Source organism: Engraulis encrasicolus, chromosome 20 (assembly GCF_034702125.1).
Source record: "Engraulis encrasicolus isolate BLACKSEA-1 chromosome 20, IST_EnEncr_1.0, whole genome shotgun sequence".
In the NCBI taxonomy this organism is placed as follows: domain Eukaryota; kingdom Metazoa; phylum Chordata; class Actinopteri; order Clupeiformes; family Engraulidae; genus Engraulis; species Engraulis encrasicolus.
The window spans coordinates 29173582-29188398 of record NC_085876.1 but is presented as its reverse complement, the minus strand read 5'-3'; the positions used below and the strand labels follow the sequence as shown (position 1 = coordinate 29188398).

Genomic DNA, 14817 nt, shown 5'->3' with positions numbered 1-14817 from the left:
AAAATGGTTTAAGACACACACAGTAGACTGGCTACCGCAGTTGTTGAAAATAAGATCACATGGAGATGTTAGAAAGGGAAAATTGCAATTCAGATATGATAATTGTGTACACTATTGGTGTTTTCAGGGTTGGACTGTCTGTTTATCCAGTTGTGGCCACTAAAACTTATTTAGGCTGCTTCAGCTTGTAAATGGAAGCTATCTCCCAGATGACTGTTTTTAAAATAACATGAATTGAATTATGAATACAGCTGACAAGTAAGCTGTATCTTTACGTATTTACTGAAGGAAATAAGTTTATATTTACTGAAGCAAATAATAAGTAGCCCAAGCAACTTTTTTTTTTTTTTTACTGAAGTAAATATTGTTCTGCATCACGATGCATCGCAATGATGCAGGTATCGTGATGCATCGTGATATAATCGCATCGTGGCATGTCAATCGTGAATCGCATCGCATGGTGACCCCCTTGTCAATAGCCACCCCTAACACACACGCATGCACACACACACACACAGTTAAATTGTAACACTGCTATCCATAATAACACTCTCCTGACTACTCAATGCTTTAGTCTTCATACACGTAACATACTCCTCCAGATCAATACTGACTCACACACACACACACACACACACACACACACACACACACACACACACACACACACACACACACACACACACACACACACACACACACACACACACACACACACACACACACACACACACACACACACACACACACACACAGTTACACTTCAAGCGTATCAAAGGTCATACTCAACTTCTAGAATAAAAATCAATGACTTTGGGTACATGACTTTTGGGTACGCGGGACCCACGGGAATTCCTGAAAAATGTCATCCTCTAACGCACACACATACACACGTCATACACATCACATGCTCACATACATAGTTGCACATATCTGCTGACCACATAAATCAATCAAAGTGACGACACTCAGATAGCAAACGTCTACAGCAGTAGTCAATGGGGGCGGAACAGCCCACTTGGGGGCGTTGGGGAGCTCTAGAGGGGCGTTGATAAGGATAGAGCTAAGAGGGGGCGGTGCTTAGTTGCCATTGAGGGGCATTAGTCCATTTAATTGTCAGGCTCATGATGAGGTCAAGGGGGCGTTGGGAGGCTTGTGATGAGGTCAAGGGGGCGTTTGTTCAAAAAAGGTTGAGAACCACTAGTCTACAGCATATGATGACACTCGCTTTACTACTGACAACACTAGATACTGAACATCAACAAACGACGACAGCCACAACAGATCAATACACAAGCTTGATTTATGAACGCACCACGCACGCACAGACACACACACAAAAGGAAGCGTACCGTGTGTTGGGGATGATCTCCCAGCTGACAGGAGAGATGAGCTGAATAGAGAATTTCTCCTGTTGGGGGTTTATGTAGCGATCATCTGGACACAAGAAGAAACACACAGTCAGATACACACACAGATACACACACATCATTTCTAATGTAGTTATAGTGTAATGTAATGTAATGTAATGCAAGTGTGTGCTGTTTCTGTACCTCCGTCAATGACCTTGTACTACTTTAAGATGTGTTACACTGTAATGTAGGGGTGTGATGCGTTGTAGCTTCTGATAGTAGATGTAGTGATGTGGATGTGATATTCACCTCTGTCTATGACCCCATATTGCTTTATGATGAGTTCTAGTGTAATGTAGTTATGTGATATAGTGTAATATAGTGTGTTTGTTATGTCTTCACTAGGGATGCATATTATAGATTAATTCATTGTTAGTTGATTGACCTTATCGATCGACTGAAGATTAATTGATAAGCAGCATTTATGTTAGATAAAATGCTAAATTTAAATGAATTTCTAGTTATATTCTTTACAGGTGCACAATGTAGGACGACATAGCTTGCTGTGAGAATGTTTTTCATCATGGAATGCCAGCAGTTGATACAAATCTGAATACAGTATGTAAAGCGATTTTTCGTATTAGAAGTGTTTCCCACGACACTCGTAGCGGGCCGCTCTGCCAAAAGTTACATGTGGGGTTTTCAGTGGACCGAACATGAAAGTGGTCGCGAGAGTCTTCGTTTACTTACGAATGACTCAAATAAGCATTGGCTGACTTGGGACAGTGATTAATTAAACTTTTAATCCTACATAGAGCCCCTTTAATCCAAAGGTGAATGCAATGTTTCCACTCATCACACCCACTCCGTCATGCCCATTTCACCTGGGTCTCTCGCCAGTCGCCAGAAAAAAACATTTTTTTCATCAGTAACGTTTTATTAACAAGTCGATTAATCAATTAATTGTTGACATGCCTTGTCTTCACCTCTGTCAATGATCTCGTACTCCTTTATGATTAGGGCTGGGTATCGCAGCCATGTTCCTGTATCGATTCGATTTCGATTCTTAGGGCTTTGAATCGATTAATCACGATTCAATTCGATTCGATTCGATTAATTCCGAATCGATTCAATCCGTTCCCTTCTTGGTGCCAGGATTTCCCCCAAAATATGCTGTTGCCTATTTTTATATCAATGGCTGTGGCTTGACAGTGTTAACAGATTGCTAATTTGTAATAAGTAGGCCTAGGGCTAATTGACTAGTACCTACTGGGTATTTTCCATAGACCTAAATTAAACAAAAAGAACAAAAAGAAAAAGAACCAAAAAAATCGATTTTGTGCCCTGTGAATCGATTATGTGAATTTCGATTTGATTCGATCGATTATCGATTAACTCGATTATTTTACCCAGCCCTATTTATGATGTGTTGTAGTGTGTGTTATAGTGTAATGTAGTGTGTGCATGTGCCTCTGTGCATGCGTGCGTGCGTGCGTGTGTGTGTGTGTGTGTGTGTGTGCGTGTGTGTGTGTGTGTGCGTGTGTGTGTCTGTGTGTGTGTGTGTGTGTGTGTGTGTGTGTGTGTGTGTGTGTGTGTGTGTGTGTGTTATGTCTTCACCTCGGTCAATGATCTGGTACTTCTTTATGATGTCTTGTAGAGTGTGTTACAGTGTAATGTAGGTTGTGCATGTGCGTGCGTTTGTGTTATGTCTTCACCTCTGTCAATGATCTGGTACTTCTTTATGATGTTTTGCAGTGTAGTGTGTGTTAATGTAAAGTAGTGTGTGTGTGTGTGTGTTTTGTCTTCACCTCTGTCGATGATCTCGAACTCCTTCTCCTCTCCCGTCATCCTGGGGATCCGCGTACACAGCTCCTTTACACTCGAGCACACGGCGTACACCTAATACGCACACGCACGCACAATAAGACAATGAGTGTTGTGCTTGTTGCTTTTCAAGGTATTTAAAAGTTGAAATCATATTAATCCATAAGAAAAAGTTACACAGACATCACGGCTGTTGTTTTGACTTAACAACATAACATAAAAATATCTGGAGTCATTGATAAATGTAATTACACCATTTAAATCTGTGGAGTCTTTGATATAATTAAATCTGTAGCGTTTGACACACGGCATAACCAAATAAAAATATGGCTACATGGCATTACATTTCTGGTCAGTTCTCACGTTTCTGTTTGCAGGTGTGTTACCTTGGACTCCACGTGGTAGGCGACGTAGTGGACAGTACACCGGAGAGGAATCTTCCTGACGGGCCAAGGAGCGTCATATGACAGGTACGTAGGCAGCACGCTGATCCGCAGCTCTCCCTACACACACACACACACACACACACACACACACACACACACACACACACACACACACACACACACACACAGACACACACACACACACACACACAGGCACAGACACACACACCATTACATTACACTTACACTTTTATCCAAAGTGAAATACAGTTATTTACAGGGTGTTTGGTTACAGCCCCGGGAACAATGTGGTGTTAGGTGCTTTGCTCAAGGGCACTTCAGCCATGGAGGCAGGAAGGGATTGGTAAGGGTGTGGATTGAACCTGCAACCCCGTGATCTACAGTCCAACTCTCTAACCATCCCAGCAGGGCTGCCCTACACATGGGAATCATCTCAAGACACAACACACTGTAGATCCGCTTGGAAGGTCATACAACATTTCTACACATGCCTGGATGAAGACCCTGTTGGATAGAACCGTTGTATGACTTTTTTTTTTTTTTACTTTATTTATGACAGTATAGAGAAGATGGTGACAGGAATCGAGTGGGGAGAGAGACGGGGAAGGACCGGCAAAGGACCCGGGCTGGCCGCATAGTGGACGAGTGCCCTACCGTTGTATGACTTGAATAAACCTTCAAAGTGGAGCTACAGTGACATGGATTGAGGAAGCTGCCACGTCATTAGTTAGGTATGTAGTTGGAGCTGTGGGAACTTGAGCTGTTGTGGGATGTGGGAACGAGAGCTGTTGTGGTGGGATGTGGGAAGTTGAGCTGTTGTGGGATGTGGGAAGTTGAGCTGTTGTGGGATGTGGGAAGTTGAGCTGTTGGGAGGGGGTGCACCTGTTTGTTGAAGTAAAGGAATCCTTTGGGGCAGTTAATGTTGTGGAACGGAGAGAAGGATTCGATTGGCCCGTCGATAGTCATGGGGTGGAGTCTCATCGCCCCACGTGACGTCACCAGCATCCAATGAGGAGACGGCCCACAAATGAACACCTGAGGAGTGACGAGACGCATTAAATTCAACCTGAAGAATGAGAGGACACCTTGCATTACACTACACTACAATACATTACACTACACTACACTAAATTGCTAAACACTACACTACATTACTTTTTTGTCTGCTAGAAGCTCAAGGCATGTAAAAATAAGTGTGTGTGTGGGGGTGTGGGCCTGTATAGACTTCATGGGTCAGGGGCAGTGGGTTAGGACAGTGCTTCCCAACCAGGGGTACGTGTACCACTAGGGGTACGCGAGCACACTGCAGGGGGTACTTGGAAAGATGTATTTTTAACAAATGTATGGAGCTTAGTTACATTGGAATATACTAGAAAGCGATATAGAACATGACTTAGGGGGTACTCATGGCACAACTAAGAGGTTTAGGGAGTACGCAAGACAAAAAAGGTTGGGAAACACTGGGTTAGGACATCCAATGCTTCTGAGCATGTACCCTGTTTTTTTTACTCTTGATTGATTTCTGTGTTGGTGCTATGTGTCTTATGTGTGCTGCAACCTCCCTGTCTCCAAGACAAATTTCTCCTTGGTGGAGAAATCTAACCTAACCTAAATAATGCTGAGGGTCTTACCATCACGTGATTCGTCTATTTTCCTACTGTAATGTGTATTAAGTCTTTGTGTATGTCTGGACACTATATTCTTACCCCTGAGTAGCCAGAGATATCTCTAAAGTGACGGAATCTTGCAACGCGACCTTTGAACCCAGGGCCGTCTTCCCCTGCCCCCTCCGCCTTCTTATCCCTCCGAACCCTTGTCTTCTTCTCCCGGAAGTTGATGTTATGTGGCATCTGCAGACACAGGAGCATAAACATGTTCACAATTTCAGTATGGAAATGTATGTTGGTTGTTATTAATCACTCACAACCACAAGACAACCGTGTCATTCGTTCCATAACTTTTAATGAACTGAACTTAAAACACCCCCAGCACAGATTCTAGGAGTATAATGCATTTATAACAAATAGTTAACATTGATAACCATGACTATTTTCATCTGCAAGATATTATTGCAAAGCGATAACAGCCTCCATGATCCAAATCATCCACATGCCACAAGCAGACAAAATGAAAACAAGTTCTTACCTTTTTAAAGCGTACTTTCAAATTGCCCTGGACTAGTTGCTGGTCGTAAGGGAACGCCTCGTAAATAAGAAGCTCTTGTTCAACGTGAACCTAAGCACAAAAAAAAGCGGGGTGGGGGTGGAGAAGGCAACATTACTAAACATTCATATTTCATCTGTGTCTGCATGCTTGTTCACAGCTTTATAATGTGGTATAAATGTTGATGACAGTGCTGCTAGCTGGTAGCTTGATAAAGGTCTGAACGTGTGGTATACACTCGCCTCCAAAAGAGTTGTCGCCTATCCATCTGTTTGGAATAACAGCTAATAACCTGACTTTCAGTTAATCACTTGGCTTCAGAAGTCACTCATATGAAAGCTACAACACTCCCGAATGAAAATGTATGTACAAAAATAAATTTCATGCACCAACGAAAGATTGACCCTTTATTGAACACAGACAGGGCAGATTTTCACAACACAAAAGTTTTGTCGCCTATCGAACATAATGTGAAAATGAGCAGATAAGTCACTTCAAAACACTTCAAATACGCAGATTGGGTATCATACTTAATCACTGAATCACTCTCACCTCTCCAGAAAATCAACTTTGGCCTTAGGTGTATGTTTAGGGTCATTGTAATCATGGAAAGCAACAGAATGAACATCAATGGAGTTCAATGAGAGATGGTGACATATTCGCTATTCGTAGAGCAATACATGTTTAACTTCATGATTTAATCAGTGATACAAGCCCTCAAACACCTGCAGCATGCATGCAGCTCCTCATAAGAGCTGTATCTGTACCATGTCCATATTCTTCATCTCCAACACCATATAGTTTTGATGCTATCAGTTCTAAAATGGTTGATATTGGGATCTTGACTTCAGAGTATGAGTCCCATTAGCCTTCATTTTTGTCAGAATTAGGCCTGACATACTCTTGGCTGGCTTTTTTGAGACAGTACAATGGGAGAGACTTCTTTGGTGTTAAAGGTAAAGAATTTGGAATAAATACATGGTGCCTAAAGTCAAACATGGGAGGGATACAGCTCTTATGTGGAGCTGCATGCATGCTGCTGGTGTGTGAGGGCTTGTATCATTGATTACATCATTAAGTTAAAAATGTATTGCTCTACGAATAGCAAATATGTCACCATCTCTCATTGAACTCCATTGATTTTCATTGTGTTGCTTTCCATGATTACAATGACCCTAAACATACACCTAAGGCCAAAGTTGATTTTCTGGAGAGGTGTGAGTGAATCAGTGATTAAGTATGACACCCGATCTGCGTATTTGAAGTGTTTTGAAGTGACTTATCTGCTCATTTTCACATTATGTTCGATAAGCGACAAAACTTTTGTCTTGTCAAAATCTGCCCTGTGTTCATTAAAGGATCAATCTTTCTTTGGTGCATGAAATTTATTTTTGTACATTCATTTTCATTCGAGAAGGTTGTAGCTTTCATATGAGTGACTTCTGAAGCCAAGTGATTAATTGAAAGTCAGGTTATTAGCCGTTATTCCAAACAGATGGGTAGGCGACAACTCTTTTGGAGGCGAGTGTAGAGTAGTAGTAGAGAGTAGAGTATCATTTATTGATCCCGAGGGAAATTATACATTATATAAATTATTAGAGATGCACCGGATCCTGATTTTTAGGATCCTGCCGGATACCGGATCCACTGCTTAAGATCCTGCCGGATCCGGAACCGGATACCGGATCCTACGAAAGGGTTGAAACACATAGCCAACTCGCACACGTGGGCCCTTTTTATTACGTTAGCACAAACTATTTTTAAGACTCATTGGCTTACTGCCACACTGCCTTCAACGGCCGCTTCCAAAGGGCTTTTTCTCCATGCAGCGATTGGGGTTGTGAAAGACTGACTGAAAAGCCTAGGCTACGTAAAAACTAAAGATGCCCCAGATCCTGATTTTTAGGTAACTGCCGGATACCGGATCCACTGCTTAAGATCCTGCCGGATTCGGATAGTCTGAAAAACCCTATTATCCTGCCGGGTACGGAACCGGATCTTGGATCCTGTGCATCTCTATAAATTATACATTAAAAATTATACAATTCCCGAGGGAATTTACACATTTTGATGCAAGTAGATTTTGGCCTCACCAGGAGGTAGGGACGGGTGTTGTTGTGGCCCAGTGCCACCAGGGACACCTCTTTGACCAATGGGATTTCTCCTTGACGAGTCACCTCCTCCTTTTTGCCTTCCTGCGTTGCTGACTGGCCGGCTGAGCTGTCCACCAGCACCCTCTGGCCAACAGGGAAGTTCTTGACAAGGAAGACCAGCCGCCAATCAGGAAGCTGGAAAATCTGAAGGGAATATAGACAGGAAGTTATTTTAGTGCATAGAGTTCTTTAGTACGTAGTGTTCATGGGAAAGCTTGGAACACTAATATTGACCGTTATTAGCGCAGCATACCGGCACTTTTAGCGCAATGAATTGTCAGCGTGAACGTCTTAAACATAGTGCCCCAAGTGCACAAGCGCACCATTGCGGACACGCTTTCTATCTACCCCAGATATATTATGTTCATATTTTATGTTCAAAATCCTAAGGCACCTGCAAAAAAGGGTGCTGAATGCCTGAGCCCTTTTTAGGAAAAGCTGTCCTCAGCCTATAAAAACCTAAATATTTCAGCTTCTGAAGCACATAAAAATATGCACTAAGTTGCATTTAAACGCTAAGACCCTCTTCTTTCATTAGAATGTTTTCATTCATCTCAAACAAACAGATTCTTAATTAAGTTGTCTCAAATCTCATGAGCCTGAATGCTGCGTAATGCTGCTCCAGGCGTCAGAGCCAATGTTGCGCAACGCAACATCAGGCATCAATGGGTTAATATAATTGATATCTAATGTGGCGCTGACCTCCATGACGCCGTTCTCCCTGATCACCATGCACCAGTGTGTGGGCTCCCGCTTGCTGTGCGGACCGTCCTTCCCATGGTGCATTGTGGTGGAGGCGGAGCCACTGGGGTCGTCTTTGTTGGGGCTGGTCAGGGGGCTGGACTCCCCGTACAGCATCTCCTCCTCATCATCAACCGCGTTACTGTGCAGGGCAGACACAAACACGAAATGAACACATCCACCATGTTACTGTGCATGGCAGACACAAATACAAAATAAAAACATAAAGCAGATAAACCCATACCCAAAATGAACAAATCAACCATGTTACGGTAGTGGTGTAGTGTAGTGGTCTGTATACTGGGTTATTCATCCTGAGTCTAGTGTAGGGTAGTCTTTTTAATGCAGGGTTATTTCCTTGTGTGGCTGGGTTATTTACCTGAGTGTAGTGTAGTGTAGTGGTCTGTATGCTGGGTTATTCATCCTGAGTGTATATAATACTGGGTTATTTCCTTGTGTGGCTGGGTTATTTACCTGAGTGTAGTGTAGTGTAGTGGTCTGTATGCTGGGTTATTCATCCTGAGTGTATATAATACTGGGTTATTTTCTTGTGTGGCTGGGTTATTTACCTGAGGTCCTGCATGACTAGTTCTGTCTCTCCGCTGCTCCTGGCTCCAAGGTCCTGCTTGCTGAGGAAGGAGACCTTGTTCTCGGTGGTGAAGATCCCACTGACGTCCCGATACGCACACAGCGTGATGACGCGCGATTGCTGTGGAGAAGGGGTGAGGAACCTTTTTCATTCGAAGGGCCACTTCAAATTTTATACATAAAGTCCTCCAAGGGCCTATGCTGAAGGCGGCCACCTTCACTAGGTCCCCTGAAAATATAGCTTAATTGTACTGCAAATGTAATTTCTAAGAATGCTTTACAATATTCAATATTCACATATTTCATGTGAAAACTGCATAACATCAAAATAATATCGGGGGCCGAATAAGGTCCCGCTGATGTCCCGGTACGCATACAGCGTGATGATGCGAGATTGCTGTAGGTAGGCAGGGGAGATACAGTGCCAAAAAAAGTCTACACCACCCATAAGACAGAACACAACACAGCAAAAGCTTTGAGTATTTTTTTTTTCTGTTTCCTTGTACAGGGTATAGTTAATGTGGAAAAAGCTTTGTGAAATGATTTGCCTTTCTGTCATGTTTTTACATCAAAACCTGTCATTTGAACAGGGGTGTGTAGACTTTTTGTAGGCACTGTAGATGATCAGAGGAATCATGGATTTTTTTACCATGTATATTTGAGGTTTCTGATACCAGCACATCTCACCGTGTGTATTTGAGGCTTCTGCAGCGACAGGCGGTGTGTCTTGCCCTGGTACGAGTCGGTCTTGAGGGTGAACATGGTGAGGAGCCCCTCTGATGTCATAATCACCACGTAGGGGTCCGCCACGGAGCAGTGCACGATGGGAGATCCCAGGTCCAGCGGGATGAAGTGCAGCTGAGTTACTAGACAAGAGACAGGAGGAGGAAACATTTACAATCTTTTGAAGTGGCCCTACCGTAGCCTAACGGTAAGGCACTCATCTACTATGTGGCCGACCCAGGTTCGATTCCCGGCCCAGGTCTTTTACCGGCCCTTCCCCATCTCTCTCTCTCCTATCGCGTCCTGTTACCATCTTCACTGTACTATCGCAAAAAAAGTCAAAAAGACAAAAATATATATTTTTAAGTAATAGAAATTAACTATCAGGTATGTACTAGATCACTACTGCACTATGTGAGATCCCAGATCAGAAGGATGAAGCGCAGCTAAGTGTGTGCGCGTGCGTGCGTGTTGTCTTACACCCCTCCAGGAGTCTGATCCCCATGGGTGATGTGTGTGTGTGTGTGTGTGTGTGTGTGTGTGTGTGTGTGTGTGTGTGTGTGTGTGTGTGTGTGTGTCTGTGTGTGTGTGTGTGTGTGTGTGTGTGTGTGCGTGCGTGCGTGCGTGCGTGCGTGCGTGCGTGCGTGCGTGCGTGCGTGCGTGCGTGCGTGCGTGCGTGTTCTCTTACCCCCCTCCAGTAGTCTGATCCCCATGGGTGAGACCTGGATGATGTACTTGTTGTCTCCGATGTTGCCAGCGTACACCGTGGGGCCCTGCGTGGCGAACCCGCTGGTGTCCAGCTCCATAATCTCCTGACCAGTCTGCAGGATCTGGAGTAGGGAGCCAAAGTATTGATACATTACATTACATTGCATTTGGCAGACGCTTTATAACCAAAGTGACTTTTAAAAGAGGACATAATCTTAGCCAACATCACTAGCACCTTTATACATTCATTAACTGTTTGTTGATTGACCTCATCGATCGACTTACGATGAATTGATATACGCAGCGTTTTCCCCCCAAATCACAATCACGTGTGTGTGTGTGTGTGTGTGTGTGTGTGTGTGTGTGTGTGTGTGTGTGTGTGTGTACCATGGTCTTCTCTGCTCCCTGTTGGTTCTTCTAGAGTCAATGTATGTGTACGTGTGTGTGCATGTACCATGGTGGAGTCTTCTCTGCTGAGGATCAGGAAGCCGTGTTTGTTCTTCTCGTCCTCGATGGCCGGCTCCGGTTTCTCCTCCTCTGCATTCTCTCCATCCGCCTCCTCTGTGGAGGGCTGAAGACGAGAGAGGTGGGGGGAAGTGAGGCAGACAGAAAACCAGAGAGAGAGAGAGAGAGAGAAAGCACAGCAGTCAAATTAAAAGTAAGGAAGCAGCACACAGCAGCAAGTGTGTTCATTTCAATGAAGTGAAATGAGAACAGCTGATTTTGCTGCCTCTGTCTGCCTGTCTTGTTACCTGCTCCAAGGAATGACCATGCAGAAGTCATGGAGGGCGCGGACACACACACACGCACACGCGCGCACGCGCACACGCACACACACACCTCGTGTTCTGTATCTTACCTGCTCCGTCTTCTCCTTCTCCTCGGCGGAAATGACCGTCCACATGTCATGGCAACCGGGGAGTTCAAAGGTCGTCACCACCTGCGGCCTGATGCTCCGCTGAAGAAGAATACACAACACACCTTGACCACGGAGGACACATATTAACACGCACACATTGACCAAAAAGCGTGCATACATTCAACACATCGTCTCCACAGCGGACACACAAACTCACACACACCATGACCACGGAGGAGACACACACACACACACACACACACACACACACACACACACACACACACACACACACACACACACACACACACACACACACACACACACACACACACACACACACACACACACACAGCGTAGAAAAATAGCTTGTACAGCCTGGATTGTCCCATTGAGAGACAAGGCATCTCGTCTGCCAGGGAATCCTGGTCAAAATGGCAGCCAAAGAGCATCCAATGTACGTTGGGGAGTCATTCTGGGCTGGATGCCACTGTGGGTGTCATCGTGCATTATTTTAAAGGTTGAGTGCTCGGGTGGGAGGGTGCGGGGTGGGCTGCGTGCGTTGCTTGGTTGCGGGTGGCATGCCTTTTGCTCGTGTGTCTCGGGTGTTTTAAAGGCTTCGCCCACGGTCTTTGAGGGAGCCCTGGTAAACCCAGACTTTGCTCTGGCACGCGCACACCACCTGCGGCAGATGAACCTCGCCACCGCACGTCTTGGTGCCGTGCTCTGTTCGACACACACACATTTGTGTCTGACACACACACACACATGCACACTGCAAGACAGCTTTAAAAAAGTATTCACTCTGGCTCATTGTCCATGCTTGTGTTTCAAAGCAAACCCATGCGTATAGAGTCTTCCATTTGGAGCAAGTCCCAATTTGTTTCTTGGTGAGAATTATATAGAGATATATAGAGATGCAATCCTGTTTCTTTCACACCTGACAGAGTATTACAGAGCAACATAGAGGAGCCAAATTCAAAACGTTTGCAAACTATAACAGTTCCTCTGTGCTTTTTAGTGGCTGTGACAAGAGCAAGTAATCTCAATCTCAGGTCCTGAAACAAATGGAATGGATGGAAAGTCAGTCCCATTGTGAGGCTATGATCACACTGCACTTCAAAGCACACAATGCAAATGCACACAATAAAAATCAACAATCCACCGAACACACACGCGCACTACTGCAACACAGTGATCCATAAAGACTCATATATATACCTGCAGTACAGACAGAGCTCCGTTCTTGCCGAAACCAGAACACACCACCACCTCCAGGTCTGGCTCTGGGTTACTTTGGAACTGCAGAGGAGGAGCATCACAAGAATTAAATGTGAAGTGAACATCTGATTGACAAGAAAAGATTAAAAAATTCAATTTTTTTTTTTTTTTTAACACATTTCAGGTGAAAACACTTCTTCAGAAGGGTTGACAAGATGAAAATGAAAACCGCTCATGAAGTCCGCAACGACCAGGGTTTTTCTGCTCCCACTTTATTTTTTTGCGCAAAGTTTCAGGAAGGGTTTTCACCCGAAACGTTACGCAAAAAATAGAAAAGTGGGAGCAGAAAAAAACTGGAAAAAACTGACTACTTAATTTTTATCTTGTCATTTGGTTGTCCTGTTCCCAGGTCAGACGTTTCTGGATGTGCGTGCTTTTAAACTACACCTTTAACATCTGATTGTGATTTAGATTAATGTACAGGGTATATACACCAATCTTGAAGTCAAATTTACTACCATTTAATACCCTTTTTCACTACCTTTAGATTTTTTTTACAACCATCACGACACTCCGATGCGAGTATTAACAAGACATCTTTTGTAATTTCTACCTCCTTAACATTACATTACACTTTCGTTTTTTTTGCAAAAAGACGGCCGAAAGGGAGCAGTGCGGCAGGACGGTACCATGCTCAGGGTACCTCAGTCATGGAGGAGAATGGGGGAGAACACTGGTTAATTAGGCTACTTCCCCCACCAACCTGGCAGGTTGGCAACCTGACGCCCATGACTGCCCTCAGATACAGAATCAATCAATTTTTTTGTCAAAATGGTACAACTAAAAAAAATAATACCTAGTTTTTCAAAAAATAATACCTTTTGAGCAAATTTACAACTTTTAAGGCCATTACATTTTGGATTTTTAATTTATCACCTTTTAATACTTTTTAAAACCCTGCATACACCCTGCTTTAAAACACTCTGTCAGTAGAGGGGGCACGTGAAGCAGAAATAAATAAACAAATAAAAAAATAACAAAATCAATCAAAGAAATAAATGAAATAAATGGCTGATAAAATGAGGATAATCATACCTCCTCAGATAGGAAGGCGGGCTCTCCCATGGAGGCGTTGGCACAGGGACCGATGTTTAAAATGCTGTCACACACCTGAGGGGGAGACACACAAACACTACCGTTACACAAAACACCACCGTCACACAAACACCACAGTTACATTGCCGCAACACAGATGGAACTTAATTGTTTTCTGAGGAGAGGCTGTCGGTGCCCAGCGTGTGCCACCTGCCCGATGTGTGCTCTTTGCACACTGCACATGCGCAGTAAGACGTATTGTATCATGTTCAGGACAGTAATTACCTCAAAAGAGTAGGTGGCCAGCTGAGTGCCTGATTGGGCTTCACTGCCGTAAACCTCTATCTCATCCAGTTCATCTGGCATGGGAGCCTTTGCTGGGGACGAAAAGACACATTCATATCAAACCACATTCATATCAAAACACATTCATAATTAGGACACCCGATTCTGATCATTTGAATGGGTGATTAGGACGTACACACACAAACACACCTGTCCAGTTGGTTGAAGAGTCCATCCGCTTCTTCTTCGTGGGTGGCTCCTCCTAAAGCAGTTAGACACACAAAGCACAAAATAGTTATTAATTAATTCCTATTAATTAATTAATTATTGTGAGCAGCCGTGGCCTAGTAGTGGTTAAGGAGATGGGATTTAGATCAGAGAGATCCGAACATTAATTTAAAGTTGAAAAAAGTACTACTGTATCTCCTCTTCTCTACTCTACTCTACTCTACTGCTGCTGCCGCATGTAGCTTCAAACAACGCTGCATGAAACAAGTTAACTGATCACTTTAAAGTGGCGCTGCCTGAAACAAGTTAACCCATGTTGTCCTAAGCCCTTTTTAGGAAAGGGTACCCTCTGCCTATTAAATCCTAAATATCTAAGCTTCTGATGCACATACAAACATGAAATGAGTTACATTTAGAAGCTAGGACCCTCGATTTGCTTTAGAATGTGCTCTAACTTACCCACGCTTTTA

General features: G+C 43.8%; 1 protein-coding gene across 1 annotated transcript in view; it reads right to left on the bottom strand.

Annotated features, from left to right (window-relative positions):
- Positions 1-14817, bottom strand: part of cpsf1 (cleavage and polyadenylation specific factor 1) — a 29837-nt gene that overhangs the window by 8165 nt on the left and 6855 nt on the right. The window contains exons 13-29 of the mRNA XM_063185744.1: positions 14330-14381; positions 14120-14211; positions 13835-13909; positions 12740-12820; positions 11519-11617; positions 11114-11230; positions 10640-10781; positions 9916-10094; positions 9210-9349; positions 8602-8782; positions 7840-8043; positions 5729-5818; positions 5290-5433; positions 4466-4618; positions 3563-3679; positions 3161-3251; positions 1353-1437 (exon numbers count right to left, since the gene is read on the bottom strand). Coding sequence (XP_063041814.1) covers positions 1353-1437; positions 3161-3251; positions 3563-3679; positions 4466-4618; positions 5290-5433; positions 5729-5818; positions 7840-8043; positions 8602-8782; positions 9210-9349; positions 9916-10094; positions 10640-10781; positions 11114-11230; positions 11519-11617; positions 12740-12820; positions 13835-13909; positions 14120-14211; positions 14330-14381 — 2042 coding nt within the window. The remainder of the gene's footprint in view (positions 1-1352; positions 1438-3160; positions 3252-3562; positions 3680-4465; positions 4619-5289; positions 5434-5728; positions 5819-7839; positions 8044-8601; positions 8783-9209; positions 9350-9915; positions 10095-10639; positions 10782-11113; positions 11231-11518; positions 11618-12739; positions 12821-13834; positions 13910-14119; positions 14212-14329; positions 14382-14817) is intronic.